The following is a 14,071-nucleotide window of genomic DNA, read 5'->3' as shown; positions in this document are numbered from 1 at the left end:
TCCAAGTAGAAGGTATTGTACCAGGGTTGTGGCAATCCCCACTATCAGTATAAGCTGGGGGATATAACGATGGAGCACAGCCCTGTTGAAAAGGACTTGGGGGCACTGGTGGAGGCAAGATGGACAAGAGCCAGCCTTGTGCCTTCAGAGCACAGAAAGCCAACCATATCCTGGGCTGCATCAAAAGAAGTGTGGCCAGCAGGGCTAGGGAGGTGATCCTGCCCCTCTACTCTGTGCTGGTGATACTTCACCTCGCGTACTGTGTCCAGATGGGGAGACCTCAGAACAGGAGAGACCTGCTACAGCACGTCTAGAAAAAGGCCACAAAAATGATTCAAGGGATGAAAAATTTCCCTCGTGAGGACTGGCTGACAGAGGGGCTGTTCAGCCTGGAGAATAGAAAGCTTCAGGGAGATCTGAGAGTGACAGTATCTAAAGCAGATTATAAGAAAGAAGGAAACAGACTTTTTAGCAGGGTCCAATAGGACAAGGGGAAATGGTTTCAAACTATAAGAGGGTAGATTTAGACTGCATATAAGCAGCAGTATTCTACAAAAGGGTGGGGAGGTGCTGGAACAGATTACACAGAGATGTGGTGGATGCCCTGTCCTTGGAGATATTCAAGGCCAGGTTGGAGGAGGCTCAGAGCAACCTGATCTAGCTTTAGGTGTCCCTATTCATTGCAGAGGAGTTGGACTAGATGATGTTTAATGGTCTCTTCCAACTGAAACAACTCTAGATTTCATAATTCTAAAGCAGGGTGCAATTTACTGTGCTGAGGACTTGCCGGCCGGCTGGCACGCATGACATCCAAAGTTGTAGCTCTCTTGCCCAGTCCCTGTGTTCCTGCAGAAAAAGTTTCCCTCACGAAAGTCACAGGTGCACAGATGGGGTGACCGAACCCTCAACATGGATGAGAAGCTTCTCATCCTATTTGTAAAACTGCACAAGGGCCAGCTGGCACTAGACTCTATGGTAATTTAAAAATGGTAAAATGGCTTTTTCAGAATGGATGAGGCAGGACTTTGAAGAATTTTATTTCTGGACATGTTCCTCCAGACTTCCTGTGTTCCTTCCTTTGCCCTTTGCAGCACACTGCTCTGCATGCTACTGTATCCCCAAAAAGAGTAAATCGAGATGCTAAGATGGATCAAAAATGCTTATCATGCTTTTACTAAATTTAGTTTTTCATTCTCCCTTTTGTTCGTTCATTTTCCTGTTTCATAAATCTCAACTGGAACCATTCCTCGCTCCTTCCCTTTCAGCCTAGCAACTGAAGGAAATCACCTCCAGTGCTGCTGTCAATGTCATTTCCCACTGGGATACATAACCCCAGAAAACAGCCATTCTCCATTTCCTCCATTAAGGGTGAGACTTCTTTCAGATAAGTCCATAAACCTGTGGTAGGGCCATCTACACCTGAGCTAGTGAACCCCTGCTTCTGGTTAAGTTTAGGGAGAAATCAGGCACTGGAATGCACAGCTTATCCTACACATGCCTTTGATGAAGTGGCCTTTATCACTGCCTACAGTTGCTTGCTTGCGTTATGTTAAGAGAAAAGCCACCCAGTGGTGGTATCATCTTTAAGCAGCCTGTCCAGTCCACTTCAAGAATCTTACACCTCTCTTAATGACTTAAGGCTCCTGTGCACAGCTTGCCAGTTAAACATTTACCATAGGGCCATAATGTACCACACTGCCGTTGTTAAACATGTGATACTGACAGAAACCATGGGTGGCATTCAACTTACCAGTCTGAGACATCTGCTGTGCAAATTCATGTATCTGAGACAGTCATTTACACATTCTGCATAGTTAGTAGACACAAAAAAAGACATTTCCATAGCACGATTTATCTCGTCTTAAAGGAAATGATAAAACAAGCCAGATGAATCACCTTCTCCAAGTGCTTGTTTCTCTCCACTAGCCCTAAACAGGCTGAGGTGGTAAGCTCAGAATTGACTAGTGTAGGTGACTGAGTGAAGTTCCACCTCCCTACCACGGCTGTCAGGCATCAAGAGTAAAGCCACACAGATATCGTGGCAGGCTCTGAGCTGGGCAGATATATATGTGTATACAGTTGTCAGCAGTGAACTGCTTTAGCTGTTCCAACTCATCAGCAAATGACTGAAAGAAGTACTACAAAAGCACAGTGTGCCTTTGCCAGCCCTTCAGAGACACTAAGAACAGACTAAGGTCCTGTCTATTAGGGACTGAAACATGCACCTAATGATTATGTACAGCTCCACCAGCTTCCCCAGGCTATGAATGTGCTTGAATGTAAGCATAATGTAAGCATATTATTAAATAGCTCTTTTAGTCAGGCTTCTGCAAAATCTTCGAAAGAAGGAAGAATCCTCACAGGTCTCTGACAAATACAATTAAGCCATCCTCAAGGCATTTGTTTTTTGCTAGTCTCTTAAATGCTTTGTAGCTGTTTGGGCATTGCACAAAACAAGACTGTAAAGCTAGCAAAAGTATTGCATGCTCATAATAAATAAGGGAGAAGGAGCTGAGACACAATCCTGTAACAAGCAACTGATCCTCAGAGTGGTTAGGAGCTCTAGAAGCATGTAATGTGCAGGGGGATCAGAGCTGGATGCTACAAAGGTATATCTGCACAACCCTGGCTGCTATGTGGCCTCGTCTTCATCCAGTAACAAGGAGAGATCAGTGGGAAATAGCTCAAAAATTACCATTTACCAACATACCTAAAAAATCATACAATGACTTCTGGTGGTTATGTTCTGGACAGAGATTACTGTTTGTCTCAGTGGCAGACTCTCAAACTCCTTCAAGTATTTTTATCCCATTTCCACCTACCACAGTAGCTATGCATTATTCAGCTGTCCAGGATTTTTGAACTAAGCTGCTAAAAACAGCTGAGGCATCATCCTATAAAGAGAAGAATAAGTGCCAACTCCACAAAATAATGTCTCTAATTGCCACTATCTGTCTAAATCTGAAATGTTGACAGCGTTGCCAAAGTATTTTCTACACAGTTGTTGAGGTTAAAGAGTGAGGTCTCAGGACATGGATGTCCAACCTTTTGACTTGCCTGGGCTGCACTGAATGAAGAGGAAATTTTCTTGGGCTGCATATGTGTAGGTCACTCTGAAGTAATGCCCCCTTATTTACTTTCACGGAAACTACAACATTGCAGTGAACACAGTAACTCTGTTTGATAGAGCAAACTCTTAGCTGCAAAACACTATTTTTCAACACAATCACCACCACTAGCTATGTTTTTTCATTGGCGATGAATGAGAGCCTGCATGCCATGCTTCTAACAATGCGCACCAGTAGAAGTGACCCACAGTTTTTGTCACCGCTGCTGAAACACACCACCCACTACTCAACTGTGCTCACATCCACTGTTCGGTCTCTATCAACACTCAGCAAGCATCAGTGAATGTCAAGGCATGCAACATTTTCTGCTTGAAGGAATTCAATTCCACACCTTTGCTTCGTACCCACTTCCATGTCAGACACGTTCTGTCACACTGCCCTTCCACTGCCATCTGTCACACAGCAACAACATGTAATGGAATGTTGGCAGGAAGGTTCAACTTCTACTGCCATACCACCAACGTCTGCCTCTGACACCATGGGCCAACATGATAAAACAAGAGGCGTTATTTTTGTAGCATCTCTTGGAAAATATATAGCTAATGTGTATAAGTAACAGAACTTATTTTATGTCAGGGATCTCTCAAGGTGTGCATAAGAGATTTTTGATGAAATTTTACTATTCCTGTGCTTCATCCTTCAAAATAAAATAGTTGCTTGCTATTGTATGCACTGCAAGAGACCAACAGCATGAATGTGACTGTGAAGTGAGGGACATTTCTCTCTACTAAGAGAGACCTTACAAAAGTCTGATAAAGAGACATGATCAAATTTTTTCTTTGAATTGAATATATGACTGCAACTCAATGCATTCAATTTGAAAATTTGCAGGTAATTTATTTATGCCAGTGAAAGGTCTAGAGGTCAAGATGTACGAGGAGTGGCTGAGGTCCCATGGTGTGCTCATCACAGAGCAGAGGAGCTGAGGGGAGGCCTGACGGCAGCTGCAGCTCCTCAGGGAGCGGAGGGGCAGCGCTGAGCTCTGCTCTGTGTGACAGCGGCAGGGCCCGAGGGAACGGCGTGGAGCTGCGGCAGGAGAGGGGCTGTGGGGTTGGGGACAGGTGCTGCACCACAGGGAGGAGGGCATGGAACGGGCTGCACGGGGCTGTGGGCACGGCCCCGAGTGCTGGAGTTCGGACAGTGCTTTCAGAAGTACGGTTTGAATTTTGGGTGGTGCTGTGTGGAGCTGGGAGTTGGGTTCAGTGATCTTCATGGGTTTCTCCCAGCTCAGGATATTCTATGATTATGTTTGAAGTAATCACTGGAACAAGCCTAAAATACCACTTTCTCCTTCTCTGGGCAAATGACCTCCCCGCTTAATGCTTTCCCAAGAAACAAGGGCATATTCTAGTTCAAGCAGACCAGCTTTGCTGATACCTGGCTCTCCTGGCCTTGGCAGGGGTGCACAGCAGGGCACTTTTTGGAGCAGATGGGCTTCCATCTTCCTCCTAGCTGGGGAGCTGCCACAGCTGCGAAGGTCCTTAATGCACTGAGCCATGGAAGAGGAGCACACACTTCCCTGCCACTTTTTGAAAGACAAAGTTCAGCCATTTAGCTGCCAACTCAACTGTGAAACAGAGCAGTAAGTATTAGAATGAGCAATAGTGGGGAACGAACATCCTAGCATAACATAAAGCCATTGCTCAGCCACACTCATTAGGCGTCTGCTCAGTGGTACCCACCGGACAGACTAGATCACTCAACCTAGAGCCTTCCTGGTGTCTGTGGGTGGGAGTTGATGGCCATACTGATGAAGGAGATGGAGTTTATCTTTCTAGGTTTTTAAAAGGCTTCTGACAAAAATTCCAAACAACAAATCCAAAAAAAATCCTGTAAATCCCATACAACTCCAAAGGGTTGTACAGAAAATAAGCAGCAGCCAGGGAAAGTGCTGGAATGGATGAAAGGCTCAGTTCAAGGTAGGAAACCAGGAAGGAGTGAAAAAAGCAATAGAGGGAAGTGACTGAAGCTCTGCAGATGTCAGCTGTGGGACCTGCACTCTTCAACGTAATTATAGGTAGCAAGGGGGCAAGTGATGAGCTAAGAGTTTCCTAGTGAAATGAAATTATCCAGGACTGTAGGATAATTGATGAAATGACTGAATAATAAAATGGGGGATGCAGAAGCAAGCATACAAATACAGAGGTGCAGGTGGGAGTACAAGAACCACGTGCTACATACACAGCAGATGGGCTCTGGCCCATCTACCACAAGGAATCCTGAGTTCTTCCCAGCCTGTTCCACAGAAAAGGCACCTTACTTCAGGAAGTAAGTTCAGCAGCGGACAAAAACAGCAAGTTAACTGCTAACAATTATTAGGAACAAAGCAGAAAACAGGGCAAAAAGTTGTTTCATACATCCAGGGAAATTTCAGCTGTCAGTGCACCCACAGAGCTAGAGATGCATCTCAGGCTAGAAATACACCTTCCTAATCAATTCCACCAAGTTGGAAACAGCACCAGATGGACCACTGGTCAGGCCCCATATGGTGGCTGTTTGTGTGCTTGTTGAGGAAATTGCTCTTGGCTTCCTAAGGGGAAGCTGTGAGTTCCTGTGGGTGGCTGGCAGATAAGGCTATAAGGCTTAGTGCTTAGGTTTCTCTATGCACTTTATCCCAACCTCCTTATTGTGGTAGATCCTGAAGGTCTAAGAGATTGGGTTGGTTTTTTTTTTAAATGAATACCAATTAATGCAGTATAATGGAAAAAAGACAAAGCCTCAGAAATCTTTGTAAATGTAGTCTTTAAATGAGAATATTTGGTCAAAATGGCATTGCACTTGTGGATTTTTAGATAATATTTAAGAAACTGTATGTAGAAGTTTAATGTAGTATCTAAATACTTTTACAATAATAGATAAAAATAATATTACTTAGTTTGATCATAGAATAGTATGACTATAGTTTGAATAGATCAATACAGCAGGAGATAAAAAAAAAAAATCACAGTAGAGGTTATTTTAAAGAGAAAAAACAGGGTACTAAACTATTAGGTCAAAAGGTTTGAATTTGCTTGAGGTCACAGCATGAATTCCAAGACAGATGTAAGTACCTGTAAATGGTGAACTTTACAAGAGCATCAGTTCAAAGCAAGACAATTACAAACTGAGTTCAGACTCTCTTTTGCTATTGGAATTTATTATATAAATTAATTGATTAAACAAAAAGACGTTAGGATAATGTATGTGGAATATTTAAATTTATCTAATCATTTCACCTTAATTTCAACAGGGCAAGAAATTGGTCTGTTGCTTGCAGGCAGTCAAGCCTCTTGACTGTGGAATTACATTTCCCATATTTCTGGATCACCCATATAACTTACCTTGTGCCAAATAGGTCCTGCTAGATCCTTAAATACTACTCACATTTATAGCATTTTCTATCACTAATTGTAAGCATATATTAATTCTTGGTTTATTCTGTGTCAAATATTGTACCTGAGCTTACCAAGAGTTGTAATCAAATAGCATATCTGCATGTGTTGAAAATACACTGAATTTTCCTGCTTAGTATATATGTTCTTTTCTTCCTCTGTCAAATACTCAGGCAAGACACTGTAAAATCTATATTCTAATTCCTACTAGTGATACAGAGAGAGCTGATAAATTATCAACTTTATACTGCAGCAATTTGGACTGTAATCCATTTAATTTATCCTCAGAGGCAACTGCTTAGAAATTCTATTAAAATTGTGGCATTCAAATGAGCCTCATTAAAACATGATATTCCATTTTGAATGTTACAGGGAGGGGAGTTCCCTTAAATACCATCCTTTTTATTATTAAGCAGAATGCATTACTGGGGTCCAGAGTGAAAATGGTCAATAGTGGGTGCTTATTATAGTACACGGTAGTACTGGAATGTAGCACCTGTGAATGGACATAAAGAATAATCCTGATTATGACATACATATTCATGATACCACTGAAAAATATATTTTATCATCATTCTGCATTTCCTTCCTGAATCAAAACCAAAGTTGTGAGTTTTGCTATTTATTTTGAAACCAACATCTTTGTGGAAGCAGAACTTCCATTAGAACAAAAGTAAGTCATGACCAAAATGGGATTCTGTGCAAACATGAACTGGAGGGTATGCAAATTTCATCCTAACCAAAGGTTTAAGTGATGGTTTAAGTGCCTGTTCTGGTGAGAAAGCAAGACTGTACTCTCCACAGGAAATTGCTCTATTAACAAGTCAGCAGTTTGAGTGCCACATCTTTCCTGAACAATGGTTTTATTCCAAGGAAATCCAACTACTTAAATTGATATGAATACTACATATATACAGTTATTATATTAAAAGGTAAGTGAATTCATACTGACTGGCATGAATTCAGGTTATGATGGCTGCAGTTCATAAAAAAATTGGATAGTGTTATGTCTCCCTTACATAGCTTTCCAAAATTCTGAGCTGCATGGTGTTCAGGTACACAGTTTTATAGACAAGACTTTGTCATAGTCCAATGGTCCCTTACATACTGAATTCCAAGTCCAGTTAATTGTTCTCTTAGAAGATAAAGGGTTAATCTGCTCTTGAATGTAAAACATGATGCTTCTTTAGTCCCAGCTTAAGAACATCTCTTCTTCATCAACTAATAATTGGATATGAGAGTAGACTTGACATGGATCTGAGTGTGCTCACAACGGTTAAGGAAACAGACATATCTCCATGGAATTCTGCACATAATTTGCTGCTCATTGATCTACCAGAAGAAATAAGAGGATGCCTCCTCACTTCTCACCAGCAAGCTCAGCCAAGATGGGTCTTCTTTGATAACAAAGCAAGTCTTGGCTAGACTCATGTTGGCACGAAGAAATTTAGTGCAACTCTGAGTAAAAACAATACTACATGCAAGTATCCCAGTTTCCATTTTCTTCCTGATAGATACCTTTTCCTCTTTTCAATAAGAGAAGCTTTTGCAACCTTCTATTGTTTTAACCAGCTACAGAAGACATACTTTTTAGACATAAATGCAATGCTACCCTTGCTGAAAGATGAACCAGGGAATCTGAGGTGACTGTAGAGGAGCCATATCCTGATACATTTCCTCACTTCAGTACTCTCCATGACTGAATTACAAGGCTTGAAGGACTCACAGGTTTTTCATCTGAGGAGTTTGTTATTTGGCCAGAAAAAGTGATACTGAGCAAAAACTATTACTGTTACTTGAAGAAGAGTCAACATACAACTTTTGTATAATCAAACAGCGCTAGATTCCATGAAGAAATTTATGCCTCAGGAAGGATTCTCAAAATTTCAAGACTAGGTTCCTCTGCATTATGACAAATTAGAGCAGATTTAAGTTCCTGGAACAAGGCTGTTAACAACAGAGGTGGTGCCTGGCTTCTCCAGTACACAGTGCCAACAAAATTGGTGGGCATCTCTGCCTGAAAGCAAGCTACTTCTGCACTGCTAAGAACACCTTGTTTCCTTTTGCCTTTGATCTAATGCTGCAATGACTGCCAGCAAAAAACTCAGCGATGATTACAAAGTAAATCTACTCTCTTATTGGCCAAATTTCTCCCTCTGCAGGACGCTGTCCAGGTCTGCAGTGGCATTTCACAGTTTATAATTAACAAAGATTAACTGGGCTTTAGATTAAAGGTTGATGGTACTCCAGCCAAGTTGAGAGAACCACTTTAGTAGGTAAGTGAATGTGCTATGCTCAGTATAATGGGCTAAGACAGCTACAATATAAATGATACTACATTTGTGCCCTGCAACTGGGAAATGGCTGGGAAATATCTGTCAAGTGATCATAGAAGTTTATGTTGAACTTCTAGTCTTTTCTGAACTCCAGCTCTCATATTGAAGTGTTTCTGTGCTACATACCCTTCTGTCTGCAGTTATCTCCCATTATGAAAAGAGGGGCAATATTCTCTTCTACAAGAATTGTCAAAATAGGACACAAAGCATGATGCACGCTGGTAACAATTACATAGTTATTTTTAACTAGTTCTTTTTCCACCTTCTTATGGAAGAAATCTATAATTAAACAGATGGATTAGTAATCTGCTTATTTTTTGTGATCAAATGCCTAGATGGTTTTAAGATGGCTAGAAAATGCACCTTGCTCCATTTTGAAATGTGAAATGCAATGGTCTGTGAAAATCTGAGATTATCCAATGGTTGCTATTCTTATGTTCTGTCCCTGTAAATGAAAATATTGTTAGTCCATACTGTATACATATTGGTTCATTTCAGCCACTAAAGTAAGGCAGCTTGGATAAATCTTTAATAATGTACTTTCTGCTTCATGATGTATTAAGGCTCCTGCTCTAGCATTCGTTCAGTAACATCAGCATTTTACATTCTTTTGTATTTTTGTATCATTTGGGGAGGAGACATACAATGCAGAAGTAATGAGTCACCTCCAAACCTATAGCTCATGATTTTGCACAGGCAAGATGGTATAGAAAACGACGAGTGGGACATGATCAAAGATGAGCTGGCAGGAATCCCCAGTGAGTAAGCCTAGCACAGCTCAGAGAAGCTCATTTTGAGACTGTTTAAAGACTAAGAAAGCACTGCGCCATGTGGGAAGGGTGCCAGGTGTTATGAAACAAGAAACTCCTCACTCCTTTGGAACAAGATCTTGGATATCTGCTCAGATACACTGTTGTATTAACTGAACGTATTGTGGTATATAGGAAAAATGGGCAAAAGTTCACATGGGGTGAAACTAGAGTGCAATTACTGCCTATACACACTTACCACATAGTACATGGATGTGAAAGAGAGTGCCCCTTTTCCATCAGAGGAGTAAGTTACATTGACTTTACTTTGGGCTTTACTCAGAGCACATGCTGACAGGTACAATGGGGAAGCAGATATGCTAGAAATTACAACCCCATTAATTTTCATACCTATATGCAAAGCCTCCCTCCGTTGTCACCATTAATTTCACCCCGTACACTTTATCTCAACTCCAGCCAGGAGGGAGTGAAAGCTGCTCCTACAACTGTGGAGCAAGCACATGGTGGCTTTGATGGTCTCTGCCCTTACCACAGATGTTCACATCAAAGAATCACCTATTTTTTGTCTTCAGTGCAGGAAGATAGGCTGAACAAAAGCAGACATCATACAAATTAATTACTCCATGGAGGAGCCAGCATGCATTCCTTTCAAAGGCCAGGTTGGTGGGGAAGCATGGGCAAACTTGCAGCCATGGCTGAACCACTGAATCATCAGCTTGTTTTTCCTTTCCCACTTCTATCTTCTAGAACTACATGAGCACTTTATGCTTCTACAAAGTTTATTTGTCATATAAAAAAAAAAAGAGATCACTGGACACAATTCTTGCTCAACAAATGCTTACTTCCAGGTGAAATTTTAATGGGGTCCATCTTAGTGCTCAAAGTAGGAACAAGCGCTGTCTGATTGCCAAAACCTATAGATGACACCAACGGAACGCTGCTAACAGCAGCACAGTATTTATGCAGAGATATATTTATGCAGTATTTTAGTTTCCTTTCTCAAAAAAAGGAAGTTTAATTAGGAACACGCAGAAAATCATTAACTTCAGTAAAAGAAGTCATCTGGCACTTTGAGCACATAGGAGTGCCCTCCTGAAACCACAGCACAAATCTGGGGCTGGGGTCAGTCTTTTCCTGCCTTTTCTGCGACAAGATGCACTGCTCATTTTTACATAAGTTGCTTCATTCTGCAGTTGCTTGGCTGCCCCATCTGCAAAATGAGGATAATTAGAATCACGTAGCTGAAGAAAGCATGCTGCCACTCTTGGAGGTTTTTGCTGTGGTTGGGATCTTCAGCTTGCACTTGCTAAAGAAACTGAAAAGATTTATTACCAAAGTGATTACAGTGTTGATACATTTGTGATGAATTCCCTGCAGGCAGGAAATATATTAGAGGCCAAATTTATTTCCCATTTGTACTTGTAACAAATTTCCTGTAACTCCACTGATGCAAACAAAGTTACTCCAAATGAGCGTGGCAGAATCTGTCTCCATAGCAACTAAGTTTAGACACACGTGTGTAATAACAGAGAGGTATCATTTGCATTACAAGCATCTTCAAGTATTGCCAGCTCCTTTTCCTGACACTGCAGAGGAAATGTGCTACTTGGGGAGGCTGCCATACCTTTCTGTTGGAGCCAGAGAATAAGGAGCTGTTCATGGGGACTAAGTAAGAGGAGGATGGCTTTTCTCAAGTGAGGAGATTGATTGTCCTGGACCTTTTCATGATGGCATCACCTCTCTGGGGAACCCCAAGATGCAGAGCAGGGATGGAAATTTTTGCTTTCCCATGGAAGGGAAGACAATCCTCCAGGTACATGGGACTTTTATGTACAAAGACTATGAAAGCAGCCAGTTGGATAGTGATACAAATGATCAGCAGCAAGACAGACAAGCATAAAACAGGCACTGAGCCTACACTTCTCAAAATATAAAGTGTGTGCAATGGTGCCAGGCACAGAAAACACACGGTATGGTTACTGCCTGCCTGAGTGATGCGTGAAGATACAGTTGTCTTTAAAAGTGCTAGTACAGCAGGCTCAGTGCATACTGATGATTCAATCTCTGAAATAATTTGAAATGGCAGTCATGTTCCTGAAGGCGCACAAAGTCCTTATCTTCCTTTTCAAGTAAAGAAGCTACTGCACCACGAGGAGAATATAGGGGGAATGCCTGAAGGCCTTATAGCAATGCATATCAATGAAAGGCTCCTCTTTGCTAACTGTCCTCCAGATAAACATATTCCCCATGGTTCTGCCAAGGGTCTTTGGTGGTAGTTGATAGGGAAGAAAATAAGCTAACTATGAGGCAGAAGTTGTCTTGCAGCATCTGCTACACCTTTGCAAAGGATGTCAGCTACAAAAGAAATCTGGCAACTCAAACCTTTGTCTGACGTACAGACTAAGCAAAGAAAGCTGTCCATCGTACGCCCACTGTCTCACTCTAGTCTATGACTACATCCTGGCTTTTTTGTATGGCTCTAAGCACCAGGAGGCAAAATTAGTCAGTATTAATCTGAAATGAAATGTTGTCAATCGATTTAGAAAGAGAACCTCTCAAACAGTTCCAGTCAGTTTCATTAAAAAGAAATAAACAGCAAAGGAAACCCTTACCTGCTTCTATACAACCTCTGGTCTCTATGATAAACCATCAAAACAATTTAGATTTTGCCTTGAGCAATTACAGAAAGAAGAATCTAAACTAAGGCAGGAAAAGCCCAACTAGGTCAACAAAGTCCCTGGTGGGTGGTGATATGGTATCAGAGAGCTGGTGCACACAGCAGGCATGGACATGCTTGAAAAGATTCAATTCTGCAGCACTGGGAAAGGTTGCTCTGCTGTGTCTATGGAAGGTAGGTAGTAAACTGTATTTGAACTGGTGGAAAACAATATGACCCACATTTCAAAGCTAGAATCTAGCGGGTTATTATTATTTATGATTCATAAAGCTTGTGCAGTGCACCAAAAGAAAGGAAGCCATGCTTTCAGCTCAGAGGACCCTCCAATACAAATCTTGGGAGCAAAACTGCTGGGCACCAGAGCTAACTGCAAGGGCTTTTAAAAATTATAATTACAGCGTGATGAAAATCAAGACTTCTCCTTTCAGTCAGAAAATTTAGATCCACTCCCCTACCTTCATACCAGGAGGCTTTTACACTGGGAAAAGACAACAGCTGCATTCTCCATGAACCAAAATCACAGCCCTCAAGTTCTCCTGATTTTTCACTTTTCTTGCAGATTTTAGTTCCTTCCCCCCATCACCTTGGGCATTTTTGTATTTTCTTACTTTCTTCTCCACAGACAAATTGCTACAAATTTTCTTTTTCTTTTCCCTTTAGTTTTTCAAAATAACTTTTTTTTTTTTTTTTCCTTCTTCATGATCTTTCCATGGAATCTCATATTCACATTTTACCCCATACTGTTCTTTCATTTTCTGTTTGGATTTCTTCTTCTCCTTCTATGCCACCTCTTGCTTGTCCTCATCTGCTTCTCCTCTTTCCATTCCTTTCAGCCAACCATTTTCCTTTTCTCTCACTGATCTCATTCTCCCAGCCAGCTCTCACATCTCCCCATGGATCCCCCAAACCTGTTTGCTCTCCCTTCAGGAACAAAGTCCTGCATCCACCCCTCAGGTGAACTCCTTATCTACACCTCCGAGTTCCTCCACTTTCCCTGGTCTGTCTTACCCCTCTGCCGTCACTCACATCTCTTGCCTTGTTCTGGACGTAGCCTACAGCTTTCTACATCAAACCACAGTTCCTCAAGCCAGGCCTCCCGCTCGTTATGCCCAGAGCTTCGGGGCACTCCGGGCAGCCTTCCCGAGATCTCCCGGCCCCTTTAAAGGTCCCGGAAGCCACCGGAGGTCCCACGGTTCCCGAGAGGCTGACAAGCCCACCCTGCTGCTGGGCTCGCAATGGCCATCCTGGCCATAGAGCCCCAGCTGCCCCCCAGTGCGTGCCTGCGGGGCCACCAGGGGCGTACACAAATGCCTGGAAGAGGTTCTCGAAGGGGGTACAGCCCGAGGCTGCATCCCCGTCCCTCCCGTGGAGTCAGCGCTCTCCAGAACCACTGCTCCCTCCTTCTTTCCCTCCCGTCGGTTCCCACCGGCAGGTGCTGCTCTGAGGCTCGGGACCCGCTCCCGGCGCCCTGGGCTCCGACGGCAAGCGGGGGAAGGAAAGAGCCGGGGCCGCGTTCGAGCAGATCGGGCATCGCCCGTCAGCCCGTCCGTCCCCCCCGCGACGCGAACCCCGCGCCCCGACCCCGTCCGGCGGCGTTACCTTCCACTTTGGTGAGGGTGAGCACGGGGCTGTTGCAGGCGCTGAGGGGGGCCACCCTGGCCGAGTGTTTCTTCATGGCGAGCCCGTCGCCGGCGGCAGCTCCCCGCCGCCCCGCGCCTACATCCTGGCGCCGCCGGAGCCCTCCTGGGCGGCGCTCCCGGCACGGCCCCGCGGCTGCCCGCCGGCTCCC

At 43.1% G+C, this 14,071-nt stretch overlaps 1 protein-coding gene across 2 annotated transcripts in view; it reads right to left on the bottom strand.

Moving 5' to 3' along the window:
- Positions 1–13,997, bottom strand: part of SLC35F3 (solute carrier family 35 member F3) — a 49,545-nt gene extending 35,548 nt beyond the window's left edge. The window contains exon 1 of one of the 2 annotated variants that reach the window (XM_042810885.1): positions 13,882–13,997. In XM_042810885.1, the coding sequence (XP_042666819.1) occupies positions 13,882–13,957 (76 nt within the window). In that variant the 5' untranslated portion in view covers positions 13,958–13,997. The remainder of the gene's footprint in view (positions 1–13,881) is intronic. The other variant, XM_042810875.1, reaches the window with a different exon arrangement.
- Positions 13,998–14,071: the final 74 nt, after the last annotated feature.

This window comes from Centrocercus urophasianus, unplaced genomic scaffold (genome assembly GCF_019232065.1).
Source record: "Centrocercus urophasianus isolate 14NV4802_14NV808 unplaced genomic scaffold, USGS_Curo_1.0 seq_10, whole genome shotgun sequence".
Taxonomy (NCBI): Eukaryota; Metazoa; Chordata; class Aves; order Galliformes; family Phasianidae; genus Centrocercus; species Centrocercus urophasianus.
Note: the sequence above shows the minus strand (reverse complement) of the source record. Positions and strands in the feature narration are given on the sequence as shown.